Source organism: Mesoplodon densirostris, chromosome 6 (genome assembly GCF_025265405.1).
Source record: "Mesoplodon densirostris isolate mMesDen1 chromosome 6, mMesDen1 primary haplotype, whole genome shotgun sequence".
NCBI lineage: Eukaryota > Metazoa > Chordata > Mammalia > Artiodactyla > Ziphiidae > Mesoplodon > Mesoplodon densirostris.
In genome coordinates, this window is record NC_082666.1 from 58,484,843 (window position 1) to 58,498,691 (window position 13,849).

The window sequence follows — 13,849 nt, forward strand, 5'->3', positions numbered from 1 at the left end:
TGAGAATGGATATTTTACTTGTTTTATAACTATCTTTTCATTTGAAAAGTTTTTTAAAACATACAGATAATACTTAGAGAAAAATGAGTTTTAGTGTGCTCACAAGCATTATCAAATCTTAATAACGTACATGCTTTATCAGTTTCAGATTTTTATTTTATAAGAGGAGAAAATTACAGTTATTGCTGAAGCCTATAATGTGCCCCTCCTCAATTGCATTTCTCTTCTAACCTTGTGCTCTCTCCTTCTCCCCAAACACCCATTAATCTGAATTTTTATTCCAACTGCATTTTAAATTCTAATCCGGTTCTAAATAATCATTTTAGTTATTTTAACACCAAAAGTAACTTTTAAAGGGAAAAGCAGCAAAGAGAAGAGCTAAATAAGTAACTCAGTTTCTTCAACCGTTAGTTGGATAATACCACTACCTATCTCTGAGGATGGTTCTGAGGCTTAAGAGATGTAGTACACTGTTCACTGAGCGCTTACTATCAGCCAGGTATTCGTCTAAGCACACTATGTACATTAACTGATTTAACTGTCAAATTAACCATTTGAGGATAGGAACTAAATATTATATACCTCAGTGGGGCAATTTTATCCCCCAGGTGACATCTGGCAATGTCTGCAGACATTTTTGATTGCACAGAGCTACTGGCATCTAGTGCACAGAGGCCAGGGATGCTGCTAAACATCCTATCATGTACAGGACAGAATCCCACAATAAAAAATGATGTGGGCCAAAATGTCAACGGTGCCAAGGTTAAGAAACTCAGACCTCCATTTTCAGATACATAATCTGAAACACATATAGGTTATGTAACTCACCTAGGACACAGGTCCCAAGTGAAGAGCCACTTACTAAAGGCCTATTTGCTTCCTAATAAAGTTATCTTGAGAATAAAATTAGGTCAATATTTTTTTCTATTTATCAAGTGCAAACAATCTGGTCTAAGGAAGTCAGTCTCTGCTGCATTTTAAAGCAATAATTTTTAAATAAATGTATTTTAAAATAATAAGTATTAGCTCTATGAAACAGGATAACAATTTTACCTTTCCTACTTAATGAAAATATTCGAGGATACTGGAAAGCAACTGAGACCTAAATTTTCTTAAAAATACAAATAAAATTTATCTTAGTAACAATAACTCAATTTGTTGTACTTGCCTCATCTAGAGGATCCACATCTGTTTTCCTCATCTTAATAAGTACATCATATGCCTGCTGAAGTGCTCTGACCTTAGGATGAGAAACTCTAACATAGGCTGGGAGACAAATAAACCATAAACTGTAACAGTGACTGAAGAGACACTTGGCCCATTGTGGTGGATTTGTATAGCATCTCTTCGCCAACTTATGAGCTGTTTTTATCTCCTAGAAAGAGAAGAATAAACAAAACATCATGGCATTCACTAAAATTCATTAGTATGACAGGAAAAGTGAGAAGTAAAAGGAAGAGAGGAATTCAATGTAAAATTTGACTCTAAAATCAAGCATTTCATAGTTTTGCTTTTGTGAATGGCTTCCTACTTAGTGCCCCCATGGTTCTTCCTATAGAAGCACTTTATACTGTATTTCAACTATTTGGCAAGCAGGTGTCTCCTAATAGACTAGAAATTCCTTAAAAGCAGAGATCATTCATATTATTATAATACAATGGGTAACTAAGTGCCCCTCACTCATAAGGCACTCATATGTTTGACGAATGAAAGGGATTTCATTTATAGCTTATAGTTCTATAGAATCATTCTTGAAAAGTCAGAGTCTTCTCACTCTTCCCCTGATACAAAGTTTAAGATGCCCTAGGCTATTCCCCCACCAAGATTTCCACTCTACCTTCTGTGTTAATTCCTTCACTGACTGATTCCTTAAAAAGACCTATTCCTTTGCAGGCAACATAGTCTGAGAAAGATCACAGACCTTCCTACCTAATAGTTTTATGGCATGTTTTCTAGTTCTGATTTTCATTCTGATTTAGGTGGAAGAGAGAAAAAGGTATCAAAGTCACCTGCTGAGCGTTATCAAACTACATATTCCCAGAAACTATAGAGCCCTCCACACATGTCAGACTGCCACTGTCTGCCTTGCACTAAAGATCCCTCGGCTGGATATGCCCTAAATAAACATACTGTTATGAGCTCTATTTCCAAGAGACTTGCCTGGAAAAAAAATTCTGGTGAAAATGAGATTTAAAGGTGTAGTAGCAAAACTGTCACATTAAAAAAACTTGCCTTTATTAAGCTGATAATGGTTAAAAAAAAAATTCCCCTCAGACAACACTGAGAGAATTGTGTACTATATGAGATTAAGGATCACCTCAGGTTACCCCTAGGATGTGAGAGACTGTACATGAATTGGTAAAACCTGAACTAAGAATTTCATTCTGAAATTTTCCATGTTTTGTAGACCCCCAAAATATCAGTATATGTATAAAGGATGTTCAATTTTAACTCACACCTAACCATAGTTTAACTCTTTATACCTAAATCAGATATAGTATTAAAACAAGATGTCTAGGTTGTCCTAAGTTAACTCCCCTTAGAACGTAATATTCAGTAGAAAATATATTTACATTAACCATGAAGAAAAATCAAAATCACAATGAGATACCACTTCATATACGTTAGGATGGCTATAATCAAAAAGACAGAAGATAACAAGAATTAACAAGGATGTGGTAAAATTCTGACTGCTGGTGGGAATTTTAAATGGTGTACCCACTTTGGAAAACAGTCTGACAAGTTCTCAGAAGGTTAAACACAGAGTTACTATATGACACAGCAATTCTACTTTAGGCATATAACCCAAAGAAATGAAAACATATAACCACACAAACACTTATACACAAATGTCTACAGCAGTACTATGCATAACAGCCAAAAAGTAGGAACCACCCACATGTACATGAATGGATAAATAAAATATTTCACACAATGGAATATTATTCAGCAATAAAAATACATGAAATACTGATACATTCTACAACACAGATGAACCTTAAAAACATTAGGCTAAGTGAAAGAAGCCAGTCACAAAACGCCACAAACTGCACAATTCCATTTTTATGAAATGCGCAGAACAGGCAAAACTATAGACACAGAAAATAGATTAGTGATTGCCTGGGGCTGTGGAAGATGGAGGAACTGGGCGGTTAACAGCTTAGGGGTACAGGCTTTCTTTATAGGGTGATGAAAATGTTCTATAATTGATTGCGATGGTGGCTGCACAACCCTGTGAAGATACTAAAAGCCAGTGAGTATACTTAAACAAGTGAATTTATGGTATATGAATTATGTTTCAATAAAGATTTTTTAAGTGTATTTAGTTCCCAAGGTTCTCTTAGAACATAAACATAAGCATTCAAAAACTTCAGCCTCAATATTATAAGTAGGGTTGCAAGAAATCGATTTTAATTCATTAACAACCATAGTGGGTCTTCAAATAATTGCTGTGGCTGACAAGTCTAAACTATGAGCTGCATATCACATATACATAGTTTACATTTTAAATTAGATAAATAATATCTGACCTGTTTAGTTCTCTTAGCCATGAGAGCTGGACTGTTTGTAATGCTACTCCCAGTAGGGTGTCTACTAAAACAAAGTTTCAACTCCTGTGGTCTGTCAAAAAGCTTAAGGTCCAGTCTTGGAAAGTATTTGTAACTAAAATAAAAAGCAAAAATAGAACTGCTGATTTAAAGTACATTAACTCTTAATATTATGCCAGAACTTAGGTGAATATTACTAAGCCTCAAATGTACCCAATATTATTTTCCAAAATCCTTGTATAGAAATTTTTTTTTCAAAAATATAAGATGATGCAATTATAAGATACATAGACTATCTACATGGAAACTTTGGCTCCTCTGCATCCTATTATTTTCAATCAATCCCTAGAACACAGAAAACCCTGATATCTTGACAGAAGAATTAGTAACCCTTTCAACAGGACCCATGTGTTCAATGATAATTTATATTAAAAGATAACATTTAGTATACTTTGTAATTTTTTCTTTATAAAAGTACCTTGCATTCACATTTAAAAGGAAAAAATCCTGAATATTTTTATATTAGGGATGTGCCATAATTTAACCAATTCTTTACTGTTGGACATTTTTAGGTTATTTCTCAATTTTTGCAATTAAGTATCTTTGTACATTTATCTTTGTGAATACTTTTACTTAATTTCTTAGAATAATGCCCAATAACAGAGTTTTCTATGGTAAATATTTATCAAGAAAATAAAAATTATTATAATCACTATCAAATTACTTCCAGAGAGGTTATACTTACATACACTCTAACTAGAAGTATAGCCTATCCTCAAGCTGATAGACTAAAAATGCTTCTACTACTCATTTGGTTTGTATTTCTTTAAATACTAGAAAAGCTTAACATACTTTCATATTATCAACTATTGGGATTTCTCAGAAATTGCCTAATTATTTCCTTTGGCCAATCTTCTTCTGAAATATACTGCCTTTCCTATTTGATTTACTTATTTGTCAATACCTGCATTCCAATGTATAGTGATCAAAGCCAAAGTAAAAAAGTGTTCTATAATTAACATGCAATCAAAATAGTACTTAATTAAACCACTCAATCTCAGGTATACATTTTTCATTCTTATGGAGTCCTGGTGAGATTATATATTAATTCTATATTTTTGGAAAACACTTATTTTATATTCCCTTTGCCCCAGAAATTCTTTTATGAATACAGCCAAAGAAAATAACTGTGTATACACACAAAGGTATAGATAGCAAAGAACTATAAATAAATCCACAGGAGACTAGTTTAACAAATCACAATAAATGCATGCAATGTGGTTATTTAAAATGAATGGCACAAAACTATATATTGGCATGGAAAAATGTTCAGACCATTAAAAGCAAACACACATCACAAAGAATATGTACAAGATGAACTAATATTTGTTTTAAGTATAGTAAATGCAAATTTATGTACAAAAAGACAAAAAAGATAAACATATAATTGTTAACAGTCATTAAGTATTGGTGCTAAAACAATGTGCTAGTTTTTTTGTTTGATTTTCTAAACCGATTAAATGGTATTCAAATGATCATAATAATAAACAATCAAACATTTTAATTTCTTAAAAGATTCCCATCCAAATCCTATAAGTTTATTTTAATAAAGAATGATTCCTGGCCCTCTACTTTTAAGTTTTCTCTGATATATTACTAATGCTAAAAGAATTACTCAAGAATTAATAAATTCTTATTAATAATAAGAATTTCACAGTCCTTACATTGACAACAAAATCCCCCAAAGGGAGGGGGAACCTCACAAAAGTAAATTTTTTCTTCTTCAGAAATGAAATTTTTAAAGATTAAAATATGGTAAATGTTTAGGTTAACAGTGATAAACATCTGGTTTCCCTTCCAATTGGGCTGTCCAATTCTTAAATTACAATACCTGGTGATATCTCCATAAAATATTCATCTCCATTAGTTCACTAAATACATTTTGAAAATGACCTTCACAAATGATTACTATACAACATATCTACTAATAATCACAAAAGATCAAATTATTAAAGCTGTGCCCAAACAACTCTTTAAAACAATTCCTGCTACCTGTATTTTGGTGCCAGATCCTTTCCATCATCAGGCGGTGGCTCAGGTGGCATTATGAACACAGTATGCTCACTTTTCTGTGAGTCATCTAGCTCTATCAATTTGGTGTCTTCTGCTGAATCAAAATCAACCTAAAAATAATTATTTTCTCCAATTAATTTGCATATAAGCAAGACCTGATTCTGAAACATTAAAACTTAAATTTAAGAAAAAATACCTTATCTGTTTTCTCTGTGCCTTTATCAGGAAACAACTAGAAAAAAAGAAAAGAATTCTTAGTGAAAATGTCTACTCTGAATTTAATAGAGATTATCTTAAATTATTATTTAAAAAACTATCCTTTTTTAATACTAGGCAGATATGAAACACTTCACAATATATTTGGTGCCCTCCACACTACTAGGCTAAAGTATAATATTTCTCTTATGGCTATTAAGAGAGAAACAATTTATTCTGACTGGTTTCTTCATAAATCCCTCTTTAGAAGCAAAAGATGGAGAGGGGGTGGGATGAATCGGGAGATTGGGATTGACATATATACACTAATATGTGTAAAACAGATAACTAATAAGAACCGGCTGTATAAAAAATTAATTAATTAATTTTTAAAAAAAAGAAGCAGCAAAAGATGGGCAATCACAAGGAGAACCTGGCTTCTCAAATCAAAAATTTCATTATTACTAAACCCCTGCATTACTGTTTGATATTAACTAAGCTTCTCTCTAACTGAATGATATTGGACTATCAATATTTAAGTAAACAAAACCGTTGAAGTTTTAATCATATCCCTGGAGTTTTAGATCACACGGATATAATGGGAGAAAATTATTCAAGTCTTCTAAGATACACGAATCATTAGGAGCCTATAAAAATTACATCATAATATTCTACCTTTTTTTGGATAAAATCTCCAACTTTATATAATATAGAGTTTGCGTAAACAATCAGCCCCAAGACCCACTGAGCAAAAATAAGAGCTCTATTAAAAAATGAGAAAAAATATGTGAGTTATCACTGTCAAAAATCCACTTAAACTTCCTTACGATGGGTGAGTAAAGCTTTAAAATTTAACGTATTTCCAAATAGCTTCCATTAGGACAAAAGAAATATATTAGCAAAAGTATTTGGAAAAACATTAAAACAGAAGAACACAGGACTTAACACAAGACTTCCATTACCCATAGAGCTAAACTTTTTTTTTGTTTTGTTTGTTTTTGATTTTTTTTTTGGCTGCACTGCACGGCTTGTGGAATCTTAGTTCCCTGAACAGTGATCGAACCCAGGCCCTCAGCAGTGAAAGCGTGGAGTCTTAACCACTGGACTGCCAGAGAATTCCTAAAACTAAACATTTTTAATGAACTACTAAATCTTATCTTATTCATGTAAAAAAAAATTTAGGAGCTTCAATGAAATGTTCTTAGTACTTAATACAAAATCAAAGTGAGATTCAAAGAGAAAAATTAGCTATGTATGGCAGTACTAGATGCCACAAAGGAAAATAATTCTTACATTAAGCCCAGAATTGGACACTCGCATGTGTATACACACACACACACACACACACACACACACACACACACACACACACACACACACACACACACACCCACCCCTCTATAATGCCTTCCTCAGGTCATTTGGGCTAATAACAATGATGATTATAAAGGTAAACAAACTGTTAAAGTTTTTCCTTAATACTGACATATAGGACAAACTTTACCTTTTCTATGCAGTCATCAAAAAAAGCCAATCCAGTATCTTTATCACTTACAAAACTACATTCTTCAATGAAACGAATAAAAATCTGTGTTTTGGTTAAAAGGGTGTAGAATTTTGTATAGGCACGATCTCGACTTTTTAAAAATCCTGAAGAAAATAAAATTAGAATTAAATTCAGATTTTAAAGTGGAACTAGATGTTACATTAATTATTTTAAACTTGTATATATCTATATTATTTTCTCTTTATATATATATACAAAGGGAAAGAGAAAGAAATATATATATTACAGGAAATATATATCTTCTATCATATACATATTAAGGGACCATAGTCCCTTCTGTCTGATTCCACCACAGAAATCCTTAACTTATACCATTAACCTTTTCACTGAAATCTGCATCTCCTATAAGGAACCTCTAGCCCTATAGCTCTCAAGTAGAAACTTCTGATACTCTGCATACTCACAAGCAGGAAGGGTCAAGTCCTTCCTCTGCAATGCCACCACACAATTATTTCTGTATCATCTTGTAAAAATCTCTGCTCATCTGGCTATTATTCCACCCATTCCCCTACTAACTGCAGGCACCTAGTGACTTCAGGGACACCCTCTCCTTCATTCACTGACGAGCAGGGCACCTAATTCAAAGTCTTCTCCTCTCCAACTCCTACCATCATCATTCTTCAACACCCATAAAGACCAACCATCCAACATTTTTATGAGTTTTTAATCCCTTAACTTTCAATGACCTGTGGTCTATTCCACCTCAATCACCAACTTCTACACATAGTTACATACTTCCTGGACTTTTCTTGGTAGCACTGTAAACAGCTCTGCCTCCCATATCTCTAATTTACATATTACTCCCTGACCATTACCCCTGTCTAGCTGGTATGCTTAAGTTCTTCCTACCAAGCCTTTTGTGAGGGGGATGGGGTAAGGAAGAAGATCGTTCTATGTACACCCTCCTATTTTCACATCTCTCTCTCGCTCAAATATTGATTCCATGTCTGTGTACGTCATTTCAATTACTTTCTTGTCAACACTCTCAGTTTTTATGCCCTTTTGTCAAACTCATCTAGTATGACCTAGCCCTGGAGCAATGTATTGCCTGCTTTCTCTGGATCTGCGCCAGTGTGGCTGAGCACAAGCTGCGGTGGGGAGGAGGCGCCGTTACATAACCAGGTGGATCAGAACCGCTTATACCTTCATCCCTGACCAGCAACCCCACTACATATCTGGAGTCTGAATTTCCCTTTACCCGTGTTTTCACAGTTATTTCCAATGTTTAAATACTCTCCCTCCATGTTCTCTCCCTCATCCCTGAATAATAATACTTTATATTGCAGAGAAAATGAAAATCATTAAATGAGAACTACCTTCATTATCTCACTATAAAATCTATGACTCTTTCTGCAGCTATCATTTATTCCTTACTTTGTTTTACAAGGAGTGTGACCCTCCTCCTGTCTAAGGCCGAGCCCACCACATAAGCCTGGGATTCCAGGTCTTTCAGTGTTCTCTGGACAATACTCCCTCTCTGTTAGCTAGTAACCAGGATACTCAAGTCTCTCTCATTTTAAAAAAACCTTTCCTTAGACAATTTTCCAAAGAGGACATTCAGAGGGCCAACAGGCACATGAAAAGATGCTCAACATCATTAATCATCAGAGAAATACAAATCAAAACCACATTGAGACATAACCTCACACCTGTCAAAATGGCTATCATTAAAAAGAACACAAATAACAAACGTTGGAGAGGGTGTGGAGAAAAGGGAACCCTCGTGCACTGTTGGTGGAAATGTAAATTGTTGCTGCCACTGTGGAAAACAGTATGGAGGATTCTCAAAAAACTATAAGAAACCACATGATCCAGCAATTCCACTCCAGGGTATGTATATGGAAAAAACAAGAACACTAATTCAAAAAGATATATGCACCCCAATGTTCATAGCAGCACTATTTACAATAGCCAAGACCTAACTGGTCAACAGATGGATGGATAAAGAAGTTGTGCCATATATATATATTTTTTTTCAATGAAATATTATTCATCCATAAAGAAGAATGAAATTCTGCCATTTGCAACAACATGGATGAGTATAATGCTTAATGAAATAAGTCAGACACAGAAAAATACTCTGTTATCACTTTTATATGAAATCTAGAAGGTGAACCAAATTAGTAAATATAATAAAAAAGAAACAGACTCACAGATATAGAAAACAAACTAGTGGTTACAAGTGGGGAGAGGGAAGGGGGGAAGGGTTAGATAGGGGTAGGGGATTAAGAGATACAAACTATTATGCATAAAATAAGTAAGCTATGAGGACATACAACACAGGGAACATAGCCAATATTTTATAATAACTATAAATGGAGTATAACCTTTAAAAATTGTGAATCACTATGTTGTACACCTGTAACATATAAATATTGCACATCAATTATACTTTAACAAATAAATAAAATAAAAAACCTTTCCTTAACAAATAATTAGATCCTTCCCTTTTCTGCTGTTTCCCTTCTCAATAAAGGGCACAACCATCCACTTGGTGGTTAAAGACAAGAATCTCGAAGTTGTTCTTGACATCTCCCTCTATCTTACATCCCATATTCAATTGCCAAATTCTATTCAACCTACCTCCTAAAAACCACTCTTCTATTCATACTACCAACTAATCCAGGTCACTTCCACTGATCACTTGGACCAATGCACTAACCAACTAATAAGTAGATCCATACTTTGGATGCCCCCAATTCAATCTGCAGAGAAGCCAAAGAGATTTTTTTTTAACATTAAACATGATCTTTTAAAAATGCAAACCTGATCCTATTACCTACTTAAATATCCCTCACTGACTTGCAATTACTCTTGGAATAAAGACGGAAACCCTTCATTAGTCCTAAAAGATCCAACACGATCTGGCTCACACCCACCATTTCAAGCATGGTTTTTGAGCCACTTTCCCCTCCAGCCTTTCTTTCTGTGATGCTTCAGGACATTCCACATGCTGTGGTCCTTACTACATCCCCTTGAGGTATTAATTAGTTGAGAAAGACTTCAATAAAATAGAAATAAATTATTCTTGACAAATGGTAAGAAAAAGTCTTTTATTCTTCTTCTAATAGATCTAGGCAATGATCAGCAAAGGCTGCTAATACAATTAAATGAAAGGCTGGTGGGGAAACTATCAATATAATGAATGAAATGAGCCTGATAAAACTTGAACCCATGGATCAATCTTAGGAGCACTAAAAATGGGACACAGCCAGACTTGCAATAAGTAGTGAGCATCATGTGTTTTAGCACCACTTGCCAAGAAAACTGAACCTGAATATAATCAAGCTCTAGATCAGTACCGCTTAATCCAGTAACCACTACACACATGTGGCAATTCAGCAATTAAAATGTGGCTGGTCTTTAATGAACCACATACCCAAAGCCACATCACTATTAAGTTGTGGAGCTGGAATTTGAATAGACAGTCTGACTTCTGAGTCCATGCCATTATTAGTGATTTATATACCCAGAGGTGAAGGTTCAGAAAAAAAAAATGTGGCTGGTCCAAACTGAGATGTGCTATAAGTATAAAACACACACCAATTTCAAAGCCTTAGTATGGAAAAAGAATGTAAAATATTTCATTAAAATTTTTACAATTTGATTACATGTTGAAGTGATACATTTTAGATGTATTAAGTTAGAGAAAACATATTATTAAAATTAACTTCCCCTACTGCTTTTTAAAAAACTGTGTCTACTAGAAAATCTTAAATTATATATGTGGCTCCCATTATATTTCTTTTGAACAATGTGGCTCTTAATCCAACCAGAAGTTTACAGGAAATAGAGATGAAAAAATGTTAAATAACACCATGGGGATACAATCAGATAAAAACACATATAACTTCAGGAAATTCTAAACACAGTTTATGGGTGAAATGATGTCCTACTTAGAATTTAGAAAGAAAGGGAGGGGTGGAGGAGGGGAGGAGAAAAGGACAAAGGAAGAGTAAAATAAACATAGATGAAACTAAAACAACAGAAAGATTGCTACTACTGCTGAAGTTGGAAGGTAGCTACATTATTCTCCCTACTTTTATACATGTTTGTTAAAGTATCCCTAAAAAAAAGTTAACCCAAAACCCACAGCTAAATCCTATTCTTTTTTCAGGCCCATGCTTAACTGTTACTTCTTCAGGGAACCTTTCCCCTGACCTAGCTCTCTTACTGTAACCAATACTTTCCTTTACAACACACTCAGTAAAATGTGTTATTTTACTGTCAAATGTATATATCCCTTGTTAGACCAAATGCTACCCTGTTAACAAAAACCTTGGGCCTCAGACACTAGTTAAATATCTTTCTAAATTCCATCAGTAATGCCTCTCTTCCACTTAGAATGACAGAGAATGAATTAGTGACCCACTACTGTCCATTAGAAAAACTCCATATTCTTAGTCTGGCATTTAAGACTACCCATAATCCGAGCTCTAATCTTATTTTCTGCTTTATCTTCCACAACACCTCTAAAGCTCCTCACTTGGTCAAATTGTACAATTAAAACTTTTTTCCCGAACATGCCATTATGGGCTGAACTGTGAAACCCCAAAATTCTTATGTTGAAGTCCTAACTCCCAGGATTTCAAAGTGTGACTGTATTTGTAGATATGGCCTTTAAAGAAGTAATTAAGTCAAACTTAGGTAATTAAACTAGGGTGGGCTCTAATCTGAGTGGTGTCCTTATGAGACAAGAACATTTAGGTACAGATTCACACAGAAGGAAGTCTATGTGAAGATACAGGGAGAAGACAGCCATCTACGAGTCAAGGAGAGAGGCCTCAGAGGAATCCAATCCTGGCTACACACTGATCTCAGATTTCTAGACTCCAGAATCCTGAAAAAATAAATAAATAAATTTTCCGTTGTTTAAGCCAGGGGTCTCCAATCCCCGGGACACAGACCAGTATTGGTCCACGGCCTGTTAGGAACGGGGCCGCAGGGCAGGAGGTGAGCGGCAAGCAAGTGACCGAAGCTTCATCTGCCGCTCCCCATCGCTCCCCATTGCTCCCCATCGCTGGCATTACCACCTGAATCATTCCCCCCACCCCACCCGGTCCGTGGAAAAACTGTCTTCCACGAAACTTGTCTCTGGTGCCAAAAAGGTGGGGGACCGCTGGTTTAAGCCAGCCAATCAATGGCATTTTGTTACAGCAGCCCTGGCAAACTAATACACATGCCTTGTGCTTCTGTTTTTGAGCTTTCTTCCACTTCATTATTACCACTAGCAATAATACTGTTATCATGAGTACCGTAAAGTACTTTTTCTAGTTGCTTCACATACATTTTCTCATCTAATCTTCACAATTGTGCATGAATTAGGTATCATCCTCATTTTATTAATGACAAAACAGAACCCCAGGAAGGCTTCATAAATAGCAAAGTGGAAATTCTAATTCAGATTTGACTTTTAATGCCTATTGTTTTTTAGGAAGTCTTCCTTGCTCATCTCCATTTATAAATTCTACCCATTCTTTAAAGTCATGCTCTTCTTCCATGAAGTCTTCCAAAACACTCATTTGGAAGAATGTTCCCTTTTTCTGAATTTTTATGTCCTCTCACTGAATGATTATGTAAAATCTGTTTTCTTGAGTACTTGCTCTATTTTTAAAAACACATTAGATCATTTTCCACTGGGTATCCCATGGAGCTAGATTTTATACTTCTTTATATCCCTACATAATAACTAGTGGGATTTGGTAAGTGGTGACTAAATATTTGAGAGATAAGTTGTCCCAAAGCAGAAATGAGAAAAGACAAAAGGACTATTGGGAAAATACAGATTAAAAAATAATAATAGGGCCTCCCTGGTGGCGCAGTGGTTAAGAGTCCGCCTGCCGATGCAGGGGATACGGGTTCGTGCCCCGGTCTGGGAGGATCCCATATGCCGCGGAGCGGCTGGGCCCGTGAGCCATGGCCGCTGGGCCTGCGCATCCGGAGCCTGTGCTCCGCAACGGGAGAGGCCACAACAGTGAGAGGCCCACATACCGCAAAAAGAAATAATAATAATAATAATAATAATAATAATAATAATAATAATAATAATAATAATAACTGCAGGGTCAAATTATAGCTATGTAAAATAATTATCATATGAATACTGATGTATCTGTAAGGTTGCCACTACATATACAAGAGCTGCTGAATAACAACAAAAATCTTTGTAATTCCCGAAAATAACAAATACTAAAACAAATGAGTATGGTGTTTTCCCCTGGAACAAAGCTGTATTTTTCAAAAATTTTTAAAAACTGGTGGCTTTATTCCAAAAACTCTTTATTAGAGAATACTGTAAAGCCCAGAGTGTATAAAGTCAAGAATCATGCAAAGTTGAGAAAACACCTAAAAACAAACCACCAGCTTTATTCTACTAAGATAACTGATTACAGAGTACTATAAATATCAGCAACATCTTTGACATTTCATAATTAAACACCTCCAGTTTCAGATTTCTCAGGAAAAA

At 34.9% G+C, this 13,849-nt stretch overlaps 1 protein-coding gene across 4 annotated transcripts in view; it reads right to left on the reverse strand.

Annotated features, from left to right (window-relative positions):
* The window catches only part of DENND4C (DENN domain containing 4C), a 127,100-nt gene that overhangs the window by 45,295 nt on the left and 67,956 nt on the right, over nucleotides 1–13,849 (reverse strand). For all 4 annotated transcript variants that reach the window (XM_060102040.1, XM_060102039.1, XM_060102037.1 and 1 more), the window contains exons 13-17: nucleotides 7,321–7,466; nucleotides 5,818–5,853; nucleotides 5,601–5,731; nucleotides 3,531–3,663; nucleotides 1,169–1,375 (exon numbers count right to left, since the gene is read on the reverse strand). In XM_060102040.1, the coding sequence (XP_059958023.1) occupies nucleotides 1,169–1,375; nucleotides 3,531–3,663; nucleotides 5,601–5,731; nucleotides 5,818–5,853; nucleotides 7,321–7,466 (653 nt within the window). The remainder of the gene's footprint in view (nucleotides 1–1,168; nucleotides 1,376–3,530; nucleotides 3,664–5,600; nucleotides 5,732–5,817; nucleotides 5,854–7,320; nucleotides 7,467–13,849) is intronic.